Source organism: Hemicordylus capensis, chromosome 4, assembly GCF_027244095.1.
Source record: "Hemicordylus capensis ecotype Gifberg chromosome 4, rHemCap1.1.pri, whole genome shotgun sequence".
Taxonomy (NCBI): domain Eukaryota; kingdom Metazoa; phylum Chordata; class Lepidosauria; order Squamata; family Cordylidae; genus Hemicordylus; species Hemicordylus capensis.
Window position 1 is genome coordinate 1066071 of NC_069660.1, and position 17871 is coordinate 1083941.

Sequence of the window (17871 nt, forward strand, 5' to 3'; positions counted from 1 at the left end):
CCCAATCCTCCCCAAAGGACTGGCTTTCGTACATGCCTCTGTCACCTCACTTTCAGCCTGATACAACGCGAAGGGGCTGCTTCTAGTCTCCCCAACCTAAGCCTCCAGCCCAAGAAAGCAGGTGAGAACCCGCCAAACTTCAGCGCATGAGTCCCACCCAAAAGCAGCCTGAGCGATACGTAACAGCTGACATCTTGAGCAATGACAAACGGGAGAGATCAATTTATTAACTTCTTTGTGCTCTAGGAAAGCAAGCTCTGCTCTTGCATGGTACTGGAGGACCCAGTACCCAGCGGGAGAGGAGGGAAGGGGCAAGGGAGCACCAGGCTGCCTTCTCCATCCAGAGCGCCTGGGCTGAGGCACTTATGGGGCCCAACGTGGAGCAGCTCTGGTGCAGCGGCAGTCGCTGGCCTGGGGAAGGGAGAGGGTGGGCTGGAAAGGACCGGAACCCACCCTCCTCCACTGCACACCCCGTGGGCCTCCTCCTCTGTGCCGGCTCCTGGCTTGCAAAGGCCCAGGCAAGAGCAGGAGTCTTGGAATGCATGGATGTGCTTGGCCCACAGGCCACTCACTCCAACGACAAGCCCCACAGGTCTCCGATCGGGGAAGAAAGGGAACACCAACTCCAGGCTCATAACTTCACCTGCACATAAGGTCCAATCCAGCTGTCGGCCAGTTCACGGAGGGTGCTGTGCCTGCGGTCAAACTCCTCGGGGCTGCACTGGCTCAGCAAGCGGCGGATCTGCTCTGTGAGGAAGGACACCGCCAAGTATTTATCCAAAGACTCATCCCACGAACTCCCCAGGACCTCCAGGAGGCCGTTGGTGCTGCTCTGCCCTGGCTGGGAGATGCAGTGCCCCTTGCGCCACTGCGCAGGGATCCTCTCTGCCTCCACAGCCTTCCCTTCAGAGTTCAAGACTGCCATGATGTGCCTGCAGGGCAGCTGGAAAGTCTGGCTGAAGTGGCAGGTGCAGCTGGGGTTGAGACCCTTCCGGCTCACGGCGTGGGCATCTTCCAGGATCTGTATGTTGACAGTGTCTTCATTCGTTCCCATCAAATGCACAGAGCTCTGGACCACAGCAAATTCATTCAAGCACAGCCTGGCTGCAGGCTCTGTACAGATGGTGCTCAGTGACTGCTTGATCTGCTCCGCGGGCTCTTCGGCAGTTAGCTCCAGCTCCTGCTCACAAGCTGCATCTTCAGGGGCAACCTCTGATTTTGGCTCCAGGAGCGGCTGTGGGTCTGCTGTGGAGGGATCTCGAGGAAGAAGAGGCCTCCAAGAGTTTGCAGCCGATGAGCTGAGAACCAGCAGGTTATGGAGAGAGGAGATGTTCCGATTGAGGACGGTAGCTGGGCACGGCACGACTTCCAAGGCGTCCTTCAAAACACTCTTCCGGTAGCTTTTTGCGATGCTGGTGATGCAGGTCTCCAGGGAGGGTCCCACAGAGAAGACTTGGCTCAAGTTGCGCGTGATCATCTCCAGATCCCTGAAGTACTGGCTACATTGTCCCCAGGTTCGCCAGCGGTGGAAGGCCCAGATCTTCTCATTGAGCAGCCAGTCCTTGTGGAGCTGGGGCAAGATGCTGGGTTTCACAAAGTCATTCAGGATGGTGTGCATCTTCCTCAGGTTGTCCACACTGGGGGCACACATGGCATTCCTCAATGCGCTCAGGATTAGCCTCTCCGTATGGAACTCCAGGGAGACCTGATGGATCTTGTGCTGCAGATGTTTGCAGATATGGAAGACAGACAGCTGGATATCCGCCGAGGGGAACGCTTCGGATAGTGTCGGTAGCAGCCGGAAGCGTGGATCAACCAGGAAGGTCTTGATCTGCTTCCATTCGGGGTTGAAGGCCTTGAAGGTGTGGTACATGTGAACCAGGCCTTCTGCCGATTCCCTGGTTGGGACGGAGAAGTGGATCACTTTGGTCATCTCCCCCTTAAGCTTCAGAAAAGGTTTGTCCACCATGAACATATAGAGGGCCTTGCCCCATTGGTTGTGGGTTCGATGAATAAGCACCACCTCTGGGTGATTTAAAAAGACATCTCTCATTAGGATAGTCTGAAAACTGATAGAATCCAGCTGGGAGTTCTTGTCCAGCTGATAAGCTACCAGGGAGCCACAGTCAAAGCTCAGCAGCTCCTTCACAGTGTCGAGGGCCATTGCTCCTGGACTGTGCTTCTTGGCCCGCTTTCTCGAGAGATAGTTATGCTGGCTGCTATGAAAGGAGCTGGATTCTGTTGCTGATGCCAGACTGATGGTTTATCTCAGACTGAAGGGCCTAGTGGGAGAAACAAGTATTAAACAAAAACAATTCACCATGCTGGTGCAAGGATGGGCAGAATACTCTCCAACAAGATCTACAGGGTGATAGATGCTCCCTCCCCTGTGCATTATGCAAAACCAAAACCAGCAGATCACAGCCAATTTATTTAGGTATATACTTCATATACTACCCACCAGAGTACTAGCTAAAGAAGCTGCTTCCACCTGAATAGCAGAACATGTCAACAGATCAGGGGGCAGAGGTAGGTCAGCTGCCATGGTATACTTGGGGCTTTCACAAAGCCTTTGACAAAGTGCCTCACCAAAGGCTCTAAAGCAAACTTAGCAATCACAGGATACGATAACAGCACCTTTTATGGACTGGTAAATGGTTAAAGAACAGGAAGCAGAATAGGAATGAATAGCCAATTTTCACAAGGCAGCGTATAAAAAGCAGGGTCCCCCAAAGATCTGGAATGAGACTGGTGCTCTTTAAACATGTTCATAAAGGATCTGGAGGTAGGTGTAAACAGCAAAGTGGTCAAATTTGCAGAAAACACCAAACCATTAAGGGTGGCAAGGAACAAAATGGACTGTGAAGAGTTCTGAAGGGATCTCCCCAAGCTGGGTGAATGGGCAACAAAATGGCAAATGTGGTTCAGTGTAAATAAGTATGAAGTGATGCCTACCAAGGCAAAACATCCAAAGTCCACGTGGATGCCAATGAAGTCTGAGCCGCTGGAAAAATCTTGGGATCAAGCTGGACAGCTCCATGAAAACAAGAAGTCAGTGTGCGGCAGTTGTGAAGAAGGCCAATCCCATGCTAGGGGTTCATTAGGAAAGAGACATAAAATAAAATGGTTAAGACACATCTACGATGTGACCACCTCTGGAATAATGGGCACAGTCCTGGACACGGCAGCTCAAAAAGGATATTTAGAGCTGGGGAAAGTGCAGAAGAAGGCAACCAAAGTGGTCAGGGGGCTGGAACATCCTCCATGGAAGGAAAGGACAGAACATTTGTGGCTCTTTAGCTCGGTGGGGGTGGATTACTGCAGGGACACGACTGAGGTTTATAACATTACAACTGGTGGGGATAAAATGGCTAGCAACATGTTTTCCTTGTCTCGCAACACTAGAACCAAGACTCAATTGACTGGCAAGTTGCCAAAAGAACAAATGGAACTTAAGTGGGGTTTAGGCAAATTCATGGAAGACAGGTCTATCCATGGTTACCAGAATGAGGGACAGAGGCCACTTCCAGCCTCTATCTCAATACCAGTTGCTGGGGAGTAGCAGCAGGGGAGGGGGGTGTGCCCCTCTCAGCTCTTGCCTGTAGGCTTCTCAGAGGCATCCGGTGGGCCACTGTGTGAAGCAGGATGCTGGACTAGATGGGCCTTTGAACATAAGAACAGCCCTGCTGGGTCAGGCCCAAGGAGGCCCATCTAGTCCAGCATCCTGTTTCACACAGTGGCCCACCAGATGCCGCCGGAAGCCCACAGGCAGGAGTTGAAAGGGGCATGCCCTCTCTCCTGCTGTTACTCCCCCGCAACTGGTACCCAGAGGCACCCCGCACCTGAGGCTGGAGATGGCCTACAGCCCTCCGACTAGTAGCCGTCAATAGACCGCTTATGTTCTTATGCACTTCGGACAAAAGCAAGTACCAGTACATCTTCACACAGTGCTTAATTAATGAAGGGGATTTGCTGCCGCAAGATTGTAGTGGTGGCAGCCACTAGCTAAGATGGCTTGGAAGGGCATTAGCCAAATTCACAGAGGACAAGGTTATCCCTTGCTACATGCTACTTCCAGGTTCAGAGGAAGGACAGAAGGAAGCGTCTGCAAAAGACACCAGCCGCTGGGAAGCAACAGAGGCAGAGAGCGATTTGCCTTCCTGCCCAAAGGGCAGTTTTCCAAAGGCGTCTGGTTGGCCACTGTGGGAAACAGGCTTGGCGTCCCTGACGAGCAATGGTGGCCCTAATGGAAACAGTATTAAAGTGATACAACCGGAGCATGGGCGAGGACATTGCAGCTTACCCCTACTCTTGTGCTGTCCTCCCTGCTCAGCTACTATCATGTTCTCTTGGCTACTGTTTTGCCCTGGGTTTGCACCTGAAATACAACCCCTTGCTGTCTTTTGCATGGGCTGAAAAGTTGGCACTTTTGCGGCGAGGGCAGGAGAGCAATTTAGCTTGGGCCTCTTTGCTGGTCAGTGACCAAAATACAAAATTATTATGACTATTACTAGCTTGGGCCTCAAGCTCAAAGGGCTTGATGCCATTTTTTTGGCATTTGATAAGTTTTGCAACTTGCTTTTATGCACACCCCTATTGGACCAAAATTTGAAATTCTCTCAGCTGAGAAATGCAAGTTTAAGCAAGTAAACAGTGTGATATAGTCAACTGATCTTCAGAATTATTTGGTTTTTTTGTAACTGGTACAGATTTTGTCATATCAAGGAGTTAAAAATATTCATGAATACTGATAAAAATATGTATCTGTCCTGATGGCACAAGATTAGGGCTCTCCTGACAATATACACAAACCACTGCTAATGGCCGATGCTGGACCAAGTGCTGTTGAAGGAGGGAGAATTGTTACACTTTAGTGTCTTTACAGTTTTCTGTCTCGTTGGCTAAGGAACTATGTGTGTGTGAGAATGCCTCATTATTATCTCCAGAGGGCAGCTAGAAGAGGCGCTGGTGGGCGGGCTGAGCAGTCGCCAGCATCTTCAGGGGGGTCTGCAGTCTATGGGCCCAGACGCAGGGTGAAGATGAATCCGCACCGTCTCGCAGGGCTGGTTTCCCCAGGAGGAGAAGCGCTCCCCACATCCCTGGACACCCTCTTTATCAGGGTGCGGGGCCTCAAATGCTGGAGGCGGGCCTCCACCCCCCCCCCGCGGGGCCTCTGAGCGAGCCTGGGGCTCACACCGCCTGGCGGCCGCGCCTGCCTCAAGCAGCAGCAGCAGCAGCTGATTCTGAGGAGCCAGGGGGCTGCCAAGGGTCTCGCTCCCTCCTTCTCGAGCCACGTTGCCGCCAGGCTGCCTATTCGTCAGGTAGAGCTGTGACACCACCCCCACCCGCCCGCCAGGGATTCAAACGAGGGTGCCCGCCGCTGACCGAACAGGCGGCCCTGGGCATCGCGGGCCGAGGCTGGCGGCTACGGCCGCTGCTGCCGCTTCCCAGGCAACGGAGGGATCCGGGCCCTGGCCTCGCCACGTCCGAGCTGCGCGTAGCGCCGGCGGGGTGGGGGGCGGCTGGCCGGGCCAAGGTGGGCCACCGTCCGGATGGCGCGGGGTGGCCGTCCCGGGCGAGGCGGCACTTAGATCATGGAGAGGGGGCGGGGGGGGCAGGAGGAGGAGGCGGCGGCGAGGGCAGCAGCAGCCGCCGCCGCCGCCCCGGGGAGGAGTGTGGGGGGGCTTCCCCCTCCCCGAGCGGAGCAAGAGAGGGAGGCTCCTCCTCTTCCGGCCTGCCAGCAGCAGCGGAGGGCCGCCGGGGGGAGGAGTCGAACAGCAGCAGTAGTCCCCGCGCCGAGGGCGTGTCTGTCCAGAGCCCCGCCCCCGGCTTCCTCCCGCTCGGCGCCAAGCCCCGCCCCCAGAAGAGATGTGGGCAGCGTCAGGCCGGGCCGGCTGTGAAGCGGGGGCGGGGCAGGGGGCCTTGCCGCCGGGGAGGGGGTGGGCGGCCACCCTCTCGGCAGGCCCAGTCCGGACGCCGTTGCTGCTGCTGCTGCTAATGAAGCCGCCATCTCCCTCCCGACTCCTACCCTGCTCACCGGCTGCCGCCGCCATTTTGCCTCTTTCCAATTGCGCGATATTCTTGTGTCTTTCACGATTGTGCTCCTTTCTGTTTGAAGGACAGGCGAACCCGCCATTCACAGCCTCAGGAGCTTCCGACCTATATCCGATCCTTTAAGCCAATCAGGGCTCGGAAACTGACGTCAAAAGGTGAAGGAGGCGGGTTGGAAGAGTCACGTGACCACCCATCTTCCGGCCTGGTGGTGGGGCAGCGTGTCGCTTATGCAAGCGCCCTTTCTGGGCTACTGCGCATGCTCGAATGCGCTAGCGCAGGCAGCTTGGATAGAGATTACGCGGGACGCCAAAGGAGCCAGCTCGAGTGGCTCTTCTCCCTCTCTCGCCCTTCCTGGGGGCTACGCTTTCTACAGGCTGGCCAAGCATCCGGTGGAGCTGCACAGTCACACAGCTCTACCTGACGAATGCTCAGCCTGCAGGCAGCACAGCTCTTGGGCGAGGCGGGAAGAGAGAGAAGAGCAACTCAGCTGCCTCCTTTGGCATCCCATTGATGTGTTTAGAAAACCAAAGAAACTCCATGTGTGCCCAGAAGACCTCATTCTCACTTAAAGTAGTAACCCCAGCCCAGCTCAGGGACATCACTGCTTCTCATGATCAACGTCATTATCTCTCTCCAGCTAAATTGTATCTATGAAACTTGTTAGGACAGCTAAGGTTCCCACTGCCAGAAAACAGGATATGACCAAATAAGGAGTAATCACCAAATGAACAATGAATCCTTCGCATGCGTACTAGATACTTAGACCACCATTTTATTGCCACCTATACTGTGTCTAGGGTGTCAGCATCATTAGATTGTCTGTATAAATGCAAGATGCACCTGTGACCAAACTGTAATCGGTTTGAGAGCGTGAGCCTATTGATTACCTCTTGCTGACTGCAGAGCAATAAACCTCAATTAATAATTCCCAATCCTTGTGTCTGACTGATTGGCTAAGTGGACCCAGGAACGAGCCCCATCAACATCACCATGGTTGGGTCTGACCAGTTGCTGCTGCAGCCAAGACGCAAGACCCAACCATGCAGTTGTGGAGTGCGCTTGCCTTGGTGCTCCGCATGGCTGCTGTCTGTGTCCCTTGGCTTCCATGCCCTGGCTCTGCACTCGCCTCCAGTCAGAAGAGCACCCTGCTTCTAACAGTGGCTGTGATGTGAATGGGGCTCATTCCTGGGTCCACTTAGCCAATCAGTCAGACACAAGGATTGGGAATTATTAATAGAGGTTTATTGCTACTGCAGGCAGCAATAGGTAATCAATAGGCTCACGCTCTCAAACCGATTACAGTTTGGTCACAGGTGCATCTTGCATTTATACAGACAATCGAAATGATGCTGACACCCTAGACACAGTATAGGTGGCAATAAAATGGTGGTCTAAGTATCTAGTACGCATGCGAATGATTCATTGTTCATTTGGTGATTACTCCTTATTTGGTTACATCCTGTTTTCTGGCCTGAGAAGCTTAGCTGTCTTAGCAAATTTCATAGATACATTTTAGCTGGAGAGAGATGATGACGGCAATCATGAGAGGCAGTGATGTCCCTGAGCTGGGCTGGGGTTACTACTTTAAGTTAGAATGAGGTCTTCTGGGCAAACATGGAGTTTCTTGGGTTTTAGATTGTCTGTATAAATGCAAGATGCACCTGTGACCAAACTGTAATCGGTTTGAGAGTGTGAGCCTATTGATTACCTATTGCTGACTGCAGAGCAATAAACCTCAATTAATTATTCCCAATCCTTGTGTCTGACTGATTGGCTAAGCAGACCCAGGAACGAGCCCCATCCACATTAGCTGGAGGCTGTGTCCTGCCATCGTTGACCACCAAGCACTTAGCAGCAGATTGCCTCTGGAGCTGGAGACTCAGTAGTCACTCAGCTCTCCATAGAAAGGAGACAAATCGGGGTGAGAGCTGGTCTTGCGGCTGGGAAGAGCAGCACCTACCTGCTTGCATGCAGAAGGTTCCCAGTTCCCTCCCTGACAGCAGCACCTCCAAGATAGAGCTGAGAGAGACTCCCCTGCCTGCAGCCTTGGAGAAGCTGCTGCCAGTCTGAGTAGACAATTCTGAGTGAGACAGACCAATGGTCTAACTTGCTATATGGCAGCTTCCTATGATCCCATGCGTCTAACCTCCCTTTTAAAGCCATCCAGGTCAGTGGTCACCACATTGAAGAGCAGCAAATTCCATTTGATTGTATGCTGTATGAAGCAGGACTTACTTTGCTATGTCCTAAATCTACCATCAACTGCAATAGATGTCCTTGAATTCTAGACTTATGGGAGGAAGAGTCTGTTCTCTCTTGATGGCCACCAACTTGGATGGCTTTAAAAGGGGCTTAGACAGATTCATGGTGGACAGGTCTAGCGATGGCTACTAGTCTGGTGGCTGTGGGCCACCTCCAGCCTCAGAGACACAATGTCTCTCAATACCAGTTGCAGGGGAGCAACAGCAGGAGAGAGGGCATGCTCATACCTCTTGCCTGTGGGCTCCCCAGAGGCATCTGGTGGGCCACTGTGTGAAACAGGATGCTGGACTAGATGGGCCTCCTTGGGCCTGATCCAGCAGGGCTGTCCTTATGTTCTTATCTTGAATTGGGGTGTTTGACATCATCACAAATTATGCCACTGAGGTGTCCCTGTGTGTTACTCTCTACAACTGTACCTCATTTGGTTCAAATATGTTAGACAGTCTACAAGTTAGTGCACTTGCACCTCAAATGTTCACCTGTCTGCTCTTTTGGATCAGGATGGATGACATCATCACAAACTAACACCATAGGGGAATCCCATGTGTCCCTACAGCTGTAGCAAATTTGGTTCAAATCAGTTAGGCAGTTCACAAGTTAGACTACTCGCGTCGCAAACATTCACACATCTGCCTGAATCAGTGTGGATGACTTTATCATGAACTATGCCATTGTGGTGTCCCTATGTCCCACTCACTGCAACTGTACCCAATTTGGTTCAAATGGGTTACAGTCCACAAATTAGTCCACTTGCACCTCAGGTGTTCATGTGGCCGCCATCTTGGATTGGGGTGGATCACAAATGACACCATTGAGGTCTCCCTATGGGTCCCTACAGCTGTACCAAATTTGGTTCAAATCAGTTAAGCAGTTTACAAGTTAGCTCACTTGCACCTCAAAAGTTTCCATGTCCACCATCTTGAATCAGGGTGGATGACATCATCACAAATTACACCATTGAGGTGTCCCTGTGTGTCACTCACTGCAACTGTACTTAATTTGGTTCAAATTGGTTAGATAATCCACAAATTAGCCCGCTCCTCAGATGTTCACACAGCCAGCATCTTGAATTGGAGTGGATGACATCACACACCATGCCATTAGGGCATCATTGTGTCCCTACAGTTGCAGCAAATTTGGTTCAGATTGGTTAGACAGTCCACAAATTAGGCTGCTTGGACCTCAGTTTGTGTGCCTGCCATCTTGGATCAAGGTGGACGACATCACAAACTACGCCGCTGAGGTGTCCCTATAACTGTACCCAATTTGGTTCATACTGGGCCAGGCGTTGCAAGGTTCAGGGGGCGGACAGACAGACACACACAGAGCCAGGTGATCTCATAAGCCTACTGGAAAGTAGGTTAAAGATCCTTGCTAGATGCTTACCCAATCTTTTAAGATTTTCAAAGAAAGATTCTGCAGGCTTGCTTTGTTAATAAGATGTTCTAGCTAAGTCTGTCGTCTCAAGCATTCAGCCCAATATAACGTCTCTTCAGTGGCTGTTATTGGTGTCTCTTTTGCAGGTGGTTTTTTAAAAAAAGACTGTAAACTTTTGGTACAAGAAACCATTTCCTCACACCTTTTGCTATGTAAATGACATCAACTCTGGTTGAAAAGCAATATATAAACTCTTAAATTTTATCTTAAAAATCAGTAGGCTTCCAGGCAAAATACAAAGTGCTGGTTATAACTTATAAAGCCCTAAATGGCTTAGGCCCTGGGTATCTAAGAGAACGTCTTCTTCATTATGAGTCCCACCGCCCATTGACGTCATCCGGAGAGATCCGTCTCCAGTTGCCGCCAGCAGAGCTGGTGGCCACATGGGGACACTCTTTCTCTGTTGCTGCCCCGAGACTGTGGAATGCGCTCCCTACTGAGATATGATCCTCCCCATCTGACAATTTTTAAAAAGCAGTTGAAAACCCATCTCTTCACCCAAGCTTTTTCAGTTTTTTTTAAAATAATAAGGTTTTAATTTGATTTTTAAATTGGTGATTTTTAAAGTGGTACATTGTTTTAGGTTTTTGTAAATATTTTAACTTGTTTTATGCTATTGTTAACTGCCCAGAGATGAAAGTTTGGGGCAGTGTACAAGTTTGATTAATAAATACATAAAATAAAAAATATGGAAACATCCTGTTTCCTAGTTCATCTTCAGTGGTATATAGTGAATAGCTGTTTGTCTTTTCTGAGACAAATATTGGTCCTAGAAAAACATTTTCAAATATTTAAGAGGCAAACCTAGGACCTTTCATTCCTGAATTGGGCTGTCCATAACTGAACTCCCAACGAAGGCATTACTGTTGCTGTGCAGGTTGGAAGGGAGTACCACCAACAGTCTTCTCATCAAGGAGAGTGCTAGCTTGGCAAAGTTACCTTCTATGCTTAATATCCAATTCCTGAGGCTCTCTTCAGGCTGAGGTACATATTGTACACATGTGTATATATATACACACACCCCTCTACCTCAAAGCTTCAGGGTTCTGATTCCTTTCTTCAGCCATTGCCTCTCTGCTCCAAGCTGCATTTCCCCACATAAACCATTTTGCCTATAGCAATCACATTTGGAACCCCAAAGGGGTGAAACTACAATTGAGCAAATGTGTGCAAGGCACATGGATCACCAGTAAGGGGAGCCATGCCTGGATTTCCAACTTAAATAATTTCCCCATAGGGATCAATGGGAAACTAAAAAATATTAGTAACTCCCAAATGGCAGGGCAGAAAGCTCTGACATTTCACATGGAGTTCCTACATGATGATAGTATTAAATGTGTGAATGTTCAAGCAGATCAGTCCACTTGTTGAATTTTAATTATTTAAAACACTTTTTAAAAATTCATAAAATTCAGCAGGCAGACTGATCTCCTTGAACATCCATATACTTAATGGCCATCATGTGCTACCACCATATGAATTTTGAGAACTTTCTTCCCACCCATTCTGGATTTATAAAATGAAGTGCAAAAAAAAGGGGGGGGGGTTCCGACTCCTTTTCCATGAATGCAAGGGGCAGTTGCCTCCAAATGAGGCTTGAGTGATAGACAGAGTGGGGGATTCAATTCCAGAACTTTTTGTAATTTTCTGCCATGAAACAAAACAATGATGACACTTTTAAATAGTTTTTAAATGTTTTTTAAAACATGCATTAAAAATCAATGAATGAACCAATATCCTTGAAAGTCCGTACACTTCATGCTATCATCATGTAGGAACACCATGCTTAGCCATTCAGGAGTTATTATCTTTTTGTGTTTCCCATTGATCCCTATGGGGAAGTTACCTGATGGGGCCCATGTTCAATTCTTGCACACAAGCCTCTTCACAACTCGTTCCCCCCGTGGAAGCCCACGTGATCTGTGGAGGGCAGTTTGGAGCAGAGCAGCTGCAGGTGGGCAAGTGTGGGAGCTCAACAGTTGTGCGCACACTTGGCCTGCAGGCCACAAGTCCAGTCCTTGGCCCCTTGAGGCAGGCTGGGAAAGACCCCAGTGGAAACCCTGGAGTCACTGCTAGTCAGAGCAGGCAGTACAGAACTAGATGAACCAATCCTCTGCCAGCATAAGTCAGCTTCATCCATGCACACCTCCTCCCCACCATGATTTCTCACTGCCCCACAGCTGCTTTTTCATATAACGAATACGACAAAAATTTATATACCGCTTTTCAACAAAAGATCCCAAAGTGGTTTACATAGATTTATATATATATATATATATATATATATATATATATATATATATATATATATAAAATGCCTCCCTGTCCCCAAAAGGCTCACAATGTAAAAGAGAAACATAAGCAAAAGCCACTGGAGGGATGGTGTGCTGAGGATGGATAGGGTCAGTTGCTCTCCCCCTTCTAAATAAAAAGAATCAGTTAGCAGGGTGCTAACTAAGAGCAGGTACCTCTTTTTGTTCAGTTACCACAACCCAGTGGGGTCCCTCTAATTTTTTTTCCATCTCTGTGCGGAATGAGTTTTGTTCTGGGCAGCAGAATCAAGGCAGTGCGGGCACATGTACATTCAGAATGGGGCCTTACTGATTCAACCTATAAGGCCCTAAACAGCTTGGGCCCAGGGTATTTAAGAGAACGTCTTCTTCGTCATGAACCCCACTGCCCACTGAGATCATCTGGAGAGGTCCGTCTCTGCAGTTGCCACTGGCTCGTCTGGTGGCTACTCAGGGACGGGCCTTCTCCGCTGCTGCCCCGAGGCTTTGGAATGCGCTCCCTAGTGAAATAAGAGCCTCCCCACCTCTGACAATTTCTAAAAAGTATTTAAAGACACACCTGTTCACCCAGGCTTGTAACTGATGCTGTTTTGTTTTTAATGTTGTCTTAGAATATTGTTTTAAAAATAAATTGTAATGTTTTAAACTTTTTGTTTTTTGTCTTAACTAATGTCTTACTTTTTCTGTTTTTATTTTGTTGTAAACTGCACAGAGATGTAAGTTTTGGGCAGTATAAAAATATGTTAATTAAACAAACAAACAAACAAACAAACAAACAGAGCAGACATCCAAAAACTTGTGAGCGCTCGCACATGCTCATGCCTTAGAGGGAACAGTGCCACAAACCATTGGTTTGTGGGTTGCTGCCAGTTCAGACAGTGTGGGGTGGCATGGGGAGTGGGGGAAAAGACAAAACCCACCTCGATTCCATGGACCTCTAAACTAGTGATACTTTCAAATAAAAGACACCCCTAATTAGCGTGGCAGCTGTTCATCCCTATCTACTTTCAGACTGCAGCTACAGGTCTTGAACACGAGAATATTCTGATGGACTGAAGTATTATGACAATCTTGAAAGGTGATAAAGTCCATTGCAAGGCCATATGTAAAATAAGTTCAGCAACAGAGAAGCAGAGTCAAATCTGTATTTCTGACAATGAATTTGGACTAAGTACATAGCAGCAAAACTAGCCACTGCTAGCAGAGGCTTCAGAGCCAACAAGAGAGCACCAACTCCAGATTGCATTTCCACCCCCGCCCCACCAGATGAAGTGAAGTGGGAGCCCAGCCAGCTCTAGTGAAGTGGGGGCCCAGCCTCCGCCCCAGGACCACTGTAGTAGAAACACAATTGAACAAGATCTGAAGACAACCTTGCATGCATGCATCTCTCTCTGATTCTCCCCACCTGAAGCAACCAAACACGCATTCCAGACAGGTTTGCTCAAGTGACCGATCCTTAATGGGGCAAAGAAAGAGAGCAGAGAGGAAATCCACATATGCATGACGCGCAACAGACAAGTTTTGGCAAGAAATACACAACTAAACTCCTCACACAGACAATCTTGTCAATAAAGCCTCTCAGTATGACACAGAACTTTGATTGTCAAGCTAGCAGCCGGACACTGCCAAATTGAAGGTCATCATATCCCACCTGTTGTTGGCCTGCACCAAGCATGTGTGCATGTGAGAAAGAGAGAGCTCTGTTGCATACTGGACAGGAGGAAGCCACGATGGCTCCATTTGCCTGCTCATCTTCTTAAAGAGCAGCGATCGATGGGAGAACAGAAGAGTCCATTTTATTGCTGAGAAGCTAGCAGCAACCCTGAGTTTCTTTAGTAGAAAAGAACTATTGAAAGCCTGGAGCATGGCCATAGGCATCACGACTCCAAACCTAAAATGTCTTATGCTCTTATGGGAGATGGCAAGGTCAGACCAAAGGTGTTTGGGTGTCTTCTACAGATGACTCAGGAGTTCGTTCTGCCACCTCCACCTCTTCCTTCTTCACCCAGAGGAAGGGGAGATCCCCCACATTCCGGACGTGAAGGGGCTTCCCTACTTCCTCCTCCTCCGCCTCCTGCAGCTCACAACATTTAGTCCAGATGCTCACAATCATCTTGAGGGTAGAGGTGCGCTCCTCCAGTTCCTCCCCCTCACTCTGCAGCAGGAGGTTGCCAAGCTCCTTGCTGAGAGACTGGATTTTGTCCCGTTGTTCTTCCGATGCTGTTGCCGCTGCCGCTGCCACCAGCACCCCCTGGGTTTCTGTGGCATGATCAAAGTACTCGGGAACTTTCTCCCCCAAGCCTGAGAAATGCTGGTACTTCTTCTGCCACCGTTTGCCAACCATGGACTCTTCCACTACCTGCTGGGTAGCCTGAAGCACAGACAGGATGTGCCGGCAAGGCAACTGGTAGCGGCCGTGGAAGTAACAGCTGCAGCTCTTGCCATCTTTGCTGACCGGGTGAGTGTCCTCCAGCAGCTGGACCACGGTCTTGTTCTTGCTGGAACGCATCAGCTGAGTGGACTTTTGCACCACGTCCCACTCATTCAGGCATAGTTGGTAAGCTAGGTCAGTGCAGGTCGCTTGCAGGGCTGCCAGCATGGTGGCAACAGGCTTGGCTGGCGTATGTTGGGGAAACTGCTTGGGAGCCTCTGTGGCCTTTCTGGCCGGAAGCTGCTGTGAGGCGATACTGGAACTGCGCTTCACGGGGAGACGGGCCTGTGTTTTCAGCTCCTCCATGAGGCTGCTGCGACAGTCCTCCTCCCAACGGGAGAAACCCTGATTCAAGTTCTCAAGGCCTTTGGTGTTGAAGCAGTCTGCGTATTCCACAAAGCGAAGGATGCTCATCTCCAGGGACAGTGGAGTGCTAAAGAGGTTAGAAAGTTTCTGAGTGATGAGATCCAAGCTGTCAATGTAGGTGCTGCAGGAATGGAGACCTTTCTTGGCATGCATGTACCACAGCATCTCACAGGAGAACCAGTGAGTCCGAAGATACTCATACAACTCTTGGTCTACCAAGCGCTTCACCTGTTGAGACAGTACATCCAGATTAGCACTAGAGGTGGAGAAAACTGCTTCCTTCAATGCCAACTTTAAGTTATGCTTGAAGGAGAAAGAAGCATGGGACTCCTTCAGCTTCTTTTCCAGGAGCCGCACAGTATGGTAGACAGAAAGGAGCACCTGTCCTGAAGGGAAAAGCTCCTGCAGAATAGCCCGGTGGAGGAAGGACATGTCCACAAAGACCACCTTGACCTTCTGCCACTCAGGGTTGAACTCTTTGAAGACAGAGAGCATTTTCCTTGCATTCTCCTGTGTGTCCTCCTTCAGGATGGCAAAGTGAACCAACTTCCCCACACGGTCCTTGCTTTCCACAAGAAAAGCATACAGTATGTGGCCCCTCTCACTCTGCACCCGGTGGAGCAAAAGGCTTTCAGGGAACTTGACAAATAAGCTCTTCATCTTGCTGGTCTGGAAGTTCAGCCTCTCTAGGTCCTGGTCGCTGCCTACACTAATGGAGGCCAAAGAACCCATGTCCACGCGCAGGAAGTTTTTCATCGCTTCAGCAACTCGAACCAGAGCTGAGTTGGAGGGGTCCTCTTTCCCTACCTGAGGGCTTTGGGATTCCTTGTGGGGGAGATCAGGAGAAGGGGGAGGTAGAGAGTCATCTGAATTCATTTCCATCTTCACACTTTCATTACAGTCCACTTCAACCATCACGCTGTTGTCCACTTCCCAGGAGCTGTCTTCTTCTTCAGACTTTTCCCTGCGCAGCTTTGCTGGAGGGCTGCTGCTGACTTTATAGCCAGCCATTTTAGCTGCTGCTCTGGTCATGGGAGGAGGATCAGAGCTGATAGAGGAAGCCTTGGACTCTGCATGGACATGGTTGCTGTTCAGCTCACTGATCACCAGGCGGTCCAAGTCCTCATTATACCGTAGGACAAAATATGCTGGGCATAAGTTTGGCTGCTGTTTTCTCTTCTTGCAGTATTTTCTGGACTGCACACAGCCAAACTTCACCTGCATGAACCTAGTGAATTGGAGAGAAAAGGAGAAGTTGATTGAACCAGGCACCACATAGGAACATATGAAGTTGCCTTAGACCGAGTCAGACCATTGGCCAACTTAGTTCATTATTATCTACAATGACTGGTAGTGGCTCTCTAGACTTTTAGGAAGCCTTTGCCCAGCTACCAGGGATTGAACATGGAACCTTTTGCATACAGAGCAAGTACTTGATCACTCCACCATCCCAGAGTAACCATGCTCTGGGATTCTGCAGTCTGGTAGAATTACTACTGTACCTGGCCGGCTCTATTATTGGACAGAGCTTGGTCACAGGAATGGGAGTGGGGGTACCCGAGGTCACAACACAGTGCAGAGAGTGAAGATGAGAAATTCATGGCTCTGCTGAGCAAGCTGCTCTTAGCCCACTGGAGAGATACAAATGAAGTTCAATTCTTCAAAGTTGTTGGAGTTATATCGGCCAATTGTTTAACCAGCAGGAGCTCCGATGGGGGAATTCCCACTTCCTGGCTACCACCCTGTCACTGTGAAAGTGGAGGCAGGCAGCAAAACACTTCTGGGTGGCAGTGCTTCAGCTTCTTGCTGGCAGGCATCTCCCAAGTCCTGCTGCTTTGTTTCCTTGCCTAAGTGTTTGTTTAGGACACTTTCTTACTGTTCAGACAGATCTTAATGGTTAAGTGTTCCATATTCCTACCTCAAACCTTTCTGCTGGGGGGTGGGGGGGGGGGAGTGCAACAGGGCTTGATCCAGGAGCCCTGCAGGCCTGGCTGCAGTTCCCTGCTCCCTGGGCCTTGCTCATGGGAATCTGTTCTGCACTTGAAGTGGAAGACCTTGTGGCACAGGAAAGGGAAAAGAAGCCGGAACAAACAGGGAGACAAGTTACTGGAAAGCAGAGTGCAAGTGGTTGGTTTCAAATGCTAAAAGCACGACAGGCAAGTAGGAAGCACTCAGCTCGGCAAGAAGCAAGCTGGAGCGGGACACCTCCGGCCCCCAGCCCCGCCTAAACCTTCCGGCATTCTTACGTGACATCCTCCCGAACGCGGGTCCCGTTCCTGTGGTTGTGGCAGCGGACCGAGACACAGTTCTTCAAGCCGTACTGCAGCTGGTTCTCCTTCTTGTAGGCGCTGAAGCACTCGCGGAAGTCCTCGTAGTTCTTGAAGCAAGAGCCCAGCTCCATGGCAGGGCACCCCGCCCAGAGGCTGCCCTCTGCCTACCCACTGCAGGCCTGCCAGGGCATCTCCCCACAAAGCCCCCCCCCCCGCTCTAGCTGATGGGTGGGGTGGGGGAGGCAGCGGGGCCTGGGCAGGCACTCTTAGTGGCTTCTAAGGAACAAGGGGCGGCAGGCGAAGGAGAAGGAGGGAGGCGAGGCCGGGCCTCTACAGGGCCCCCCTCTTGCGTGGGGGGAGCTTCCCCCCTCCTGCCCACTGGGGGGGGGGACTCCAAGGGCAGGGCACGGCAGGGGCTTCCAGCCCTTTCTCCTGCCCGGCTCTTCCCGCCCACGAGGCTGCCCGGCCTGCCTCTCCCTGGGGGGAGGCTGGAGTGAGGCCGCCCAGCCCGCCGGCAGCTGCAGACTCCTTCCCTTCCTCGCCCCTCGACCGCGCTGGCGAGAAAGGCCCAGATGTCCCACTTCGCTCTCCTATAACCCAGAGGGAAGGGCCGCCCCTCACGGGGAACCGACCAACCCGCGGCCATGTCGCCAGATTTGCAGCCGCTCGACCAGTGAGAAGGCAGGGTTGACCGCCACGTGATGCAAGATCAACGCGCCGACCCGCCAGTCGCGCGGAAAGCCCCGCCTCCCCCCTCGGA

At 50.6% G+C, this 17871-nt stretch overlaps 2 protein-coding genes across 5 annotated transcripts; both read right to left on the reverse strand.

Moving 5' to 3' along the window:
* Positions 1 to 207: 207 nt before the first annotated feature.
* ZSWIM1 (zinc finger SWIM-type containing 1) lies at positions 208 to 6183 on the reverse strand. Of its 4 annotated transcripts, none has more exons than XM_053249945.1 (3): positions 6038 to 6183; positions 2956 to 3089; positions 208 to 2282 (listed from the first exon to the last, which is right to left on the reverse strand). In XM_053249945.1, the coding sequence occupies exon 3, from the start codon at positions 2162 to 2164 to the stop codon at positions 632 to 634; it is 1533 nt and encodes a 510-aa protein (XP_053105920.1). In that variant the 5' UTR covers positions 2165 to 2282; positions 2956 to 3089; positions 6038 to 6183; the 3' UTR covers positions 208 to 631. The 4 variants fall into 4 exon arrangements, with proteins under 4 accessions (XP_053105920.1, XP_053105921.1, XP_053105922.1 ...); XM_053249946.1 differs by lacking the exon at positions 6038 to 6183 and adding an exon at positions 5386 to 5638; XM_053249947.1 differs by lacking the exon at positions 6038 to 6183 and adding an exon at positions 4304 to 5128.
* Positions 6184 to 13175: 6992 nt separating this feature from the next.
* Positions 13176 to 17764, reverse strand: ZSWIM3 (zinc finger SWIM-type containing 3). The gene is made up of 2 exons (XM_053247392.1): positions 17088 to 17764; positions 13176 to 16069 (listed from the first exon to the last, which is right to left on the reverse strand). The coding sequence occupies exons 1-2, from the start codon at positions 17240 to 17242 to the stop codon at positions 13972 to 13974; spliced, it is 2253 nt and encodes a 750-aa protein (XP_053103367.1). The 5' UTR covers positions 17243 to 17764; the 3' UTR covers positions 13176 to 13971.
* Between the last annotated feature and the right edge of the window lie 107 nt (positions 17765 to 17871).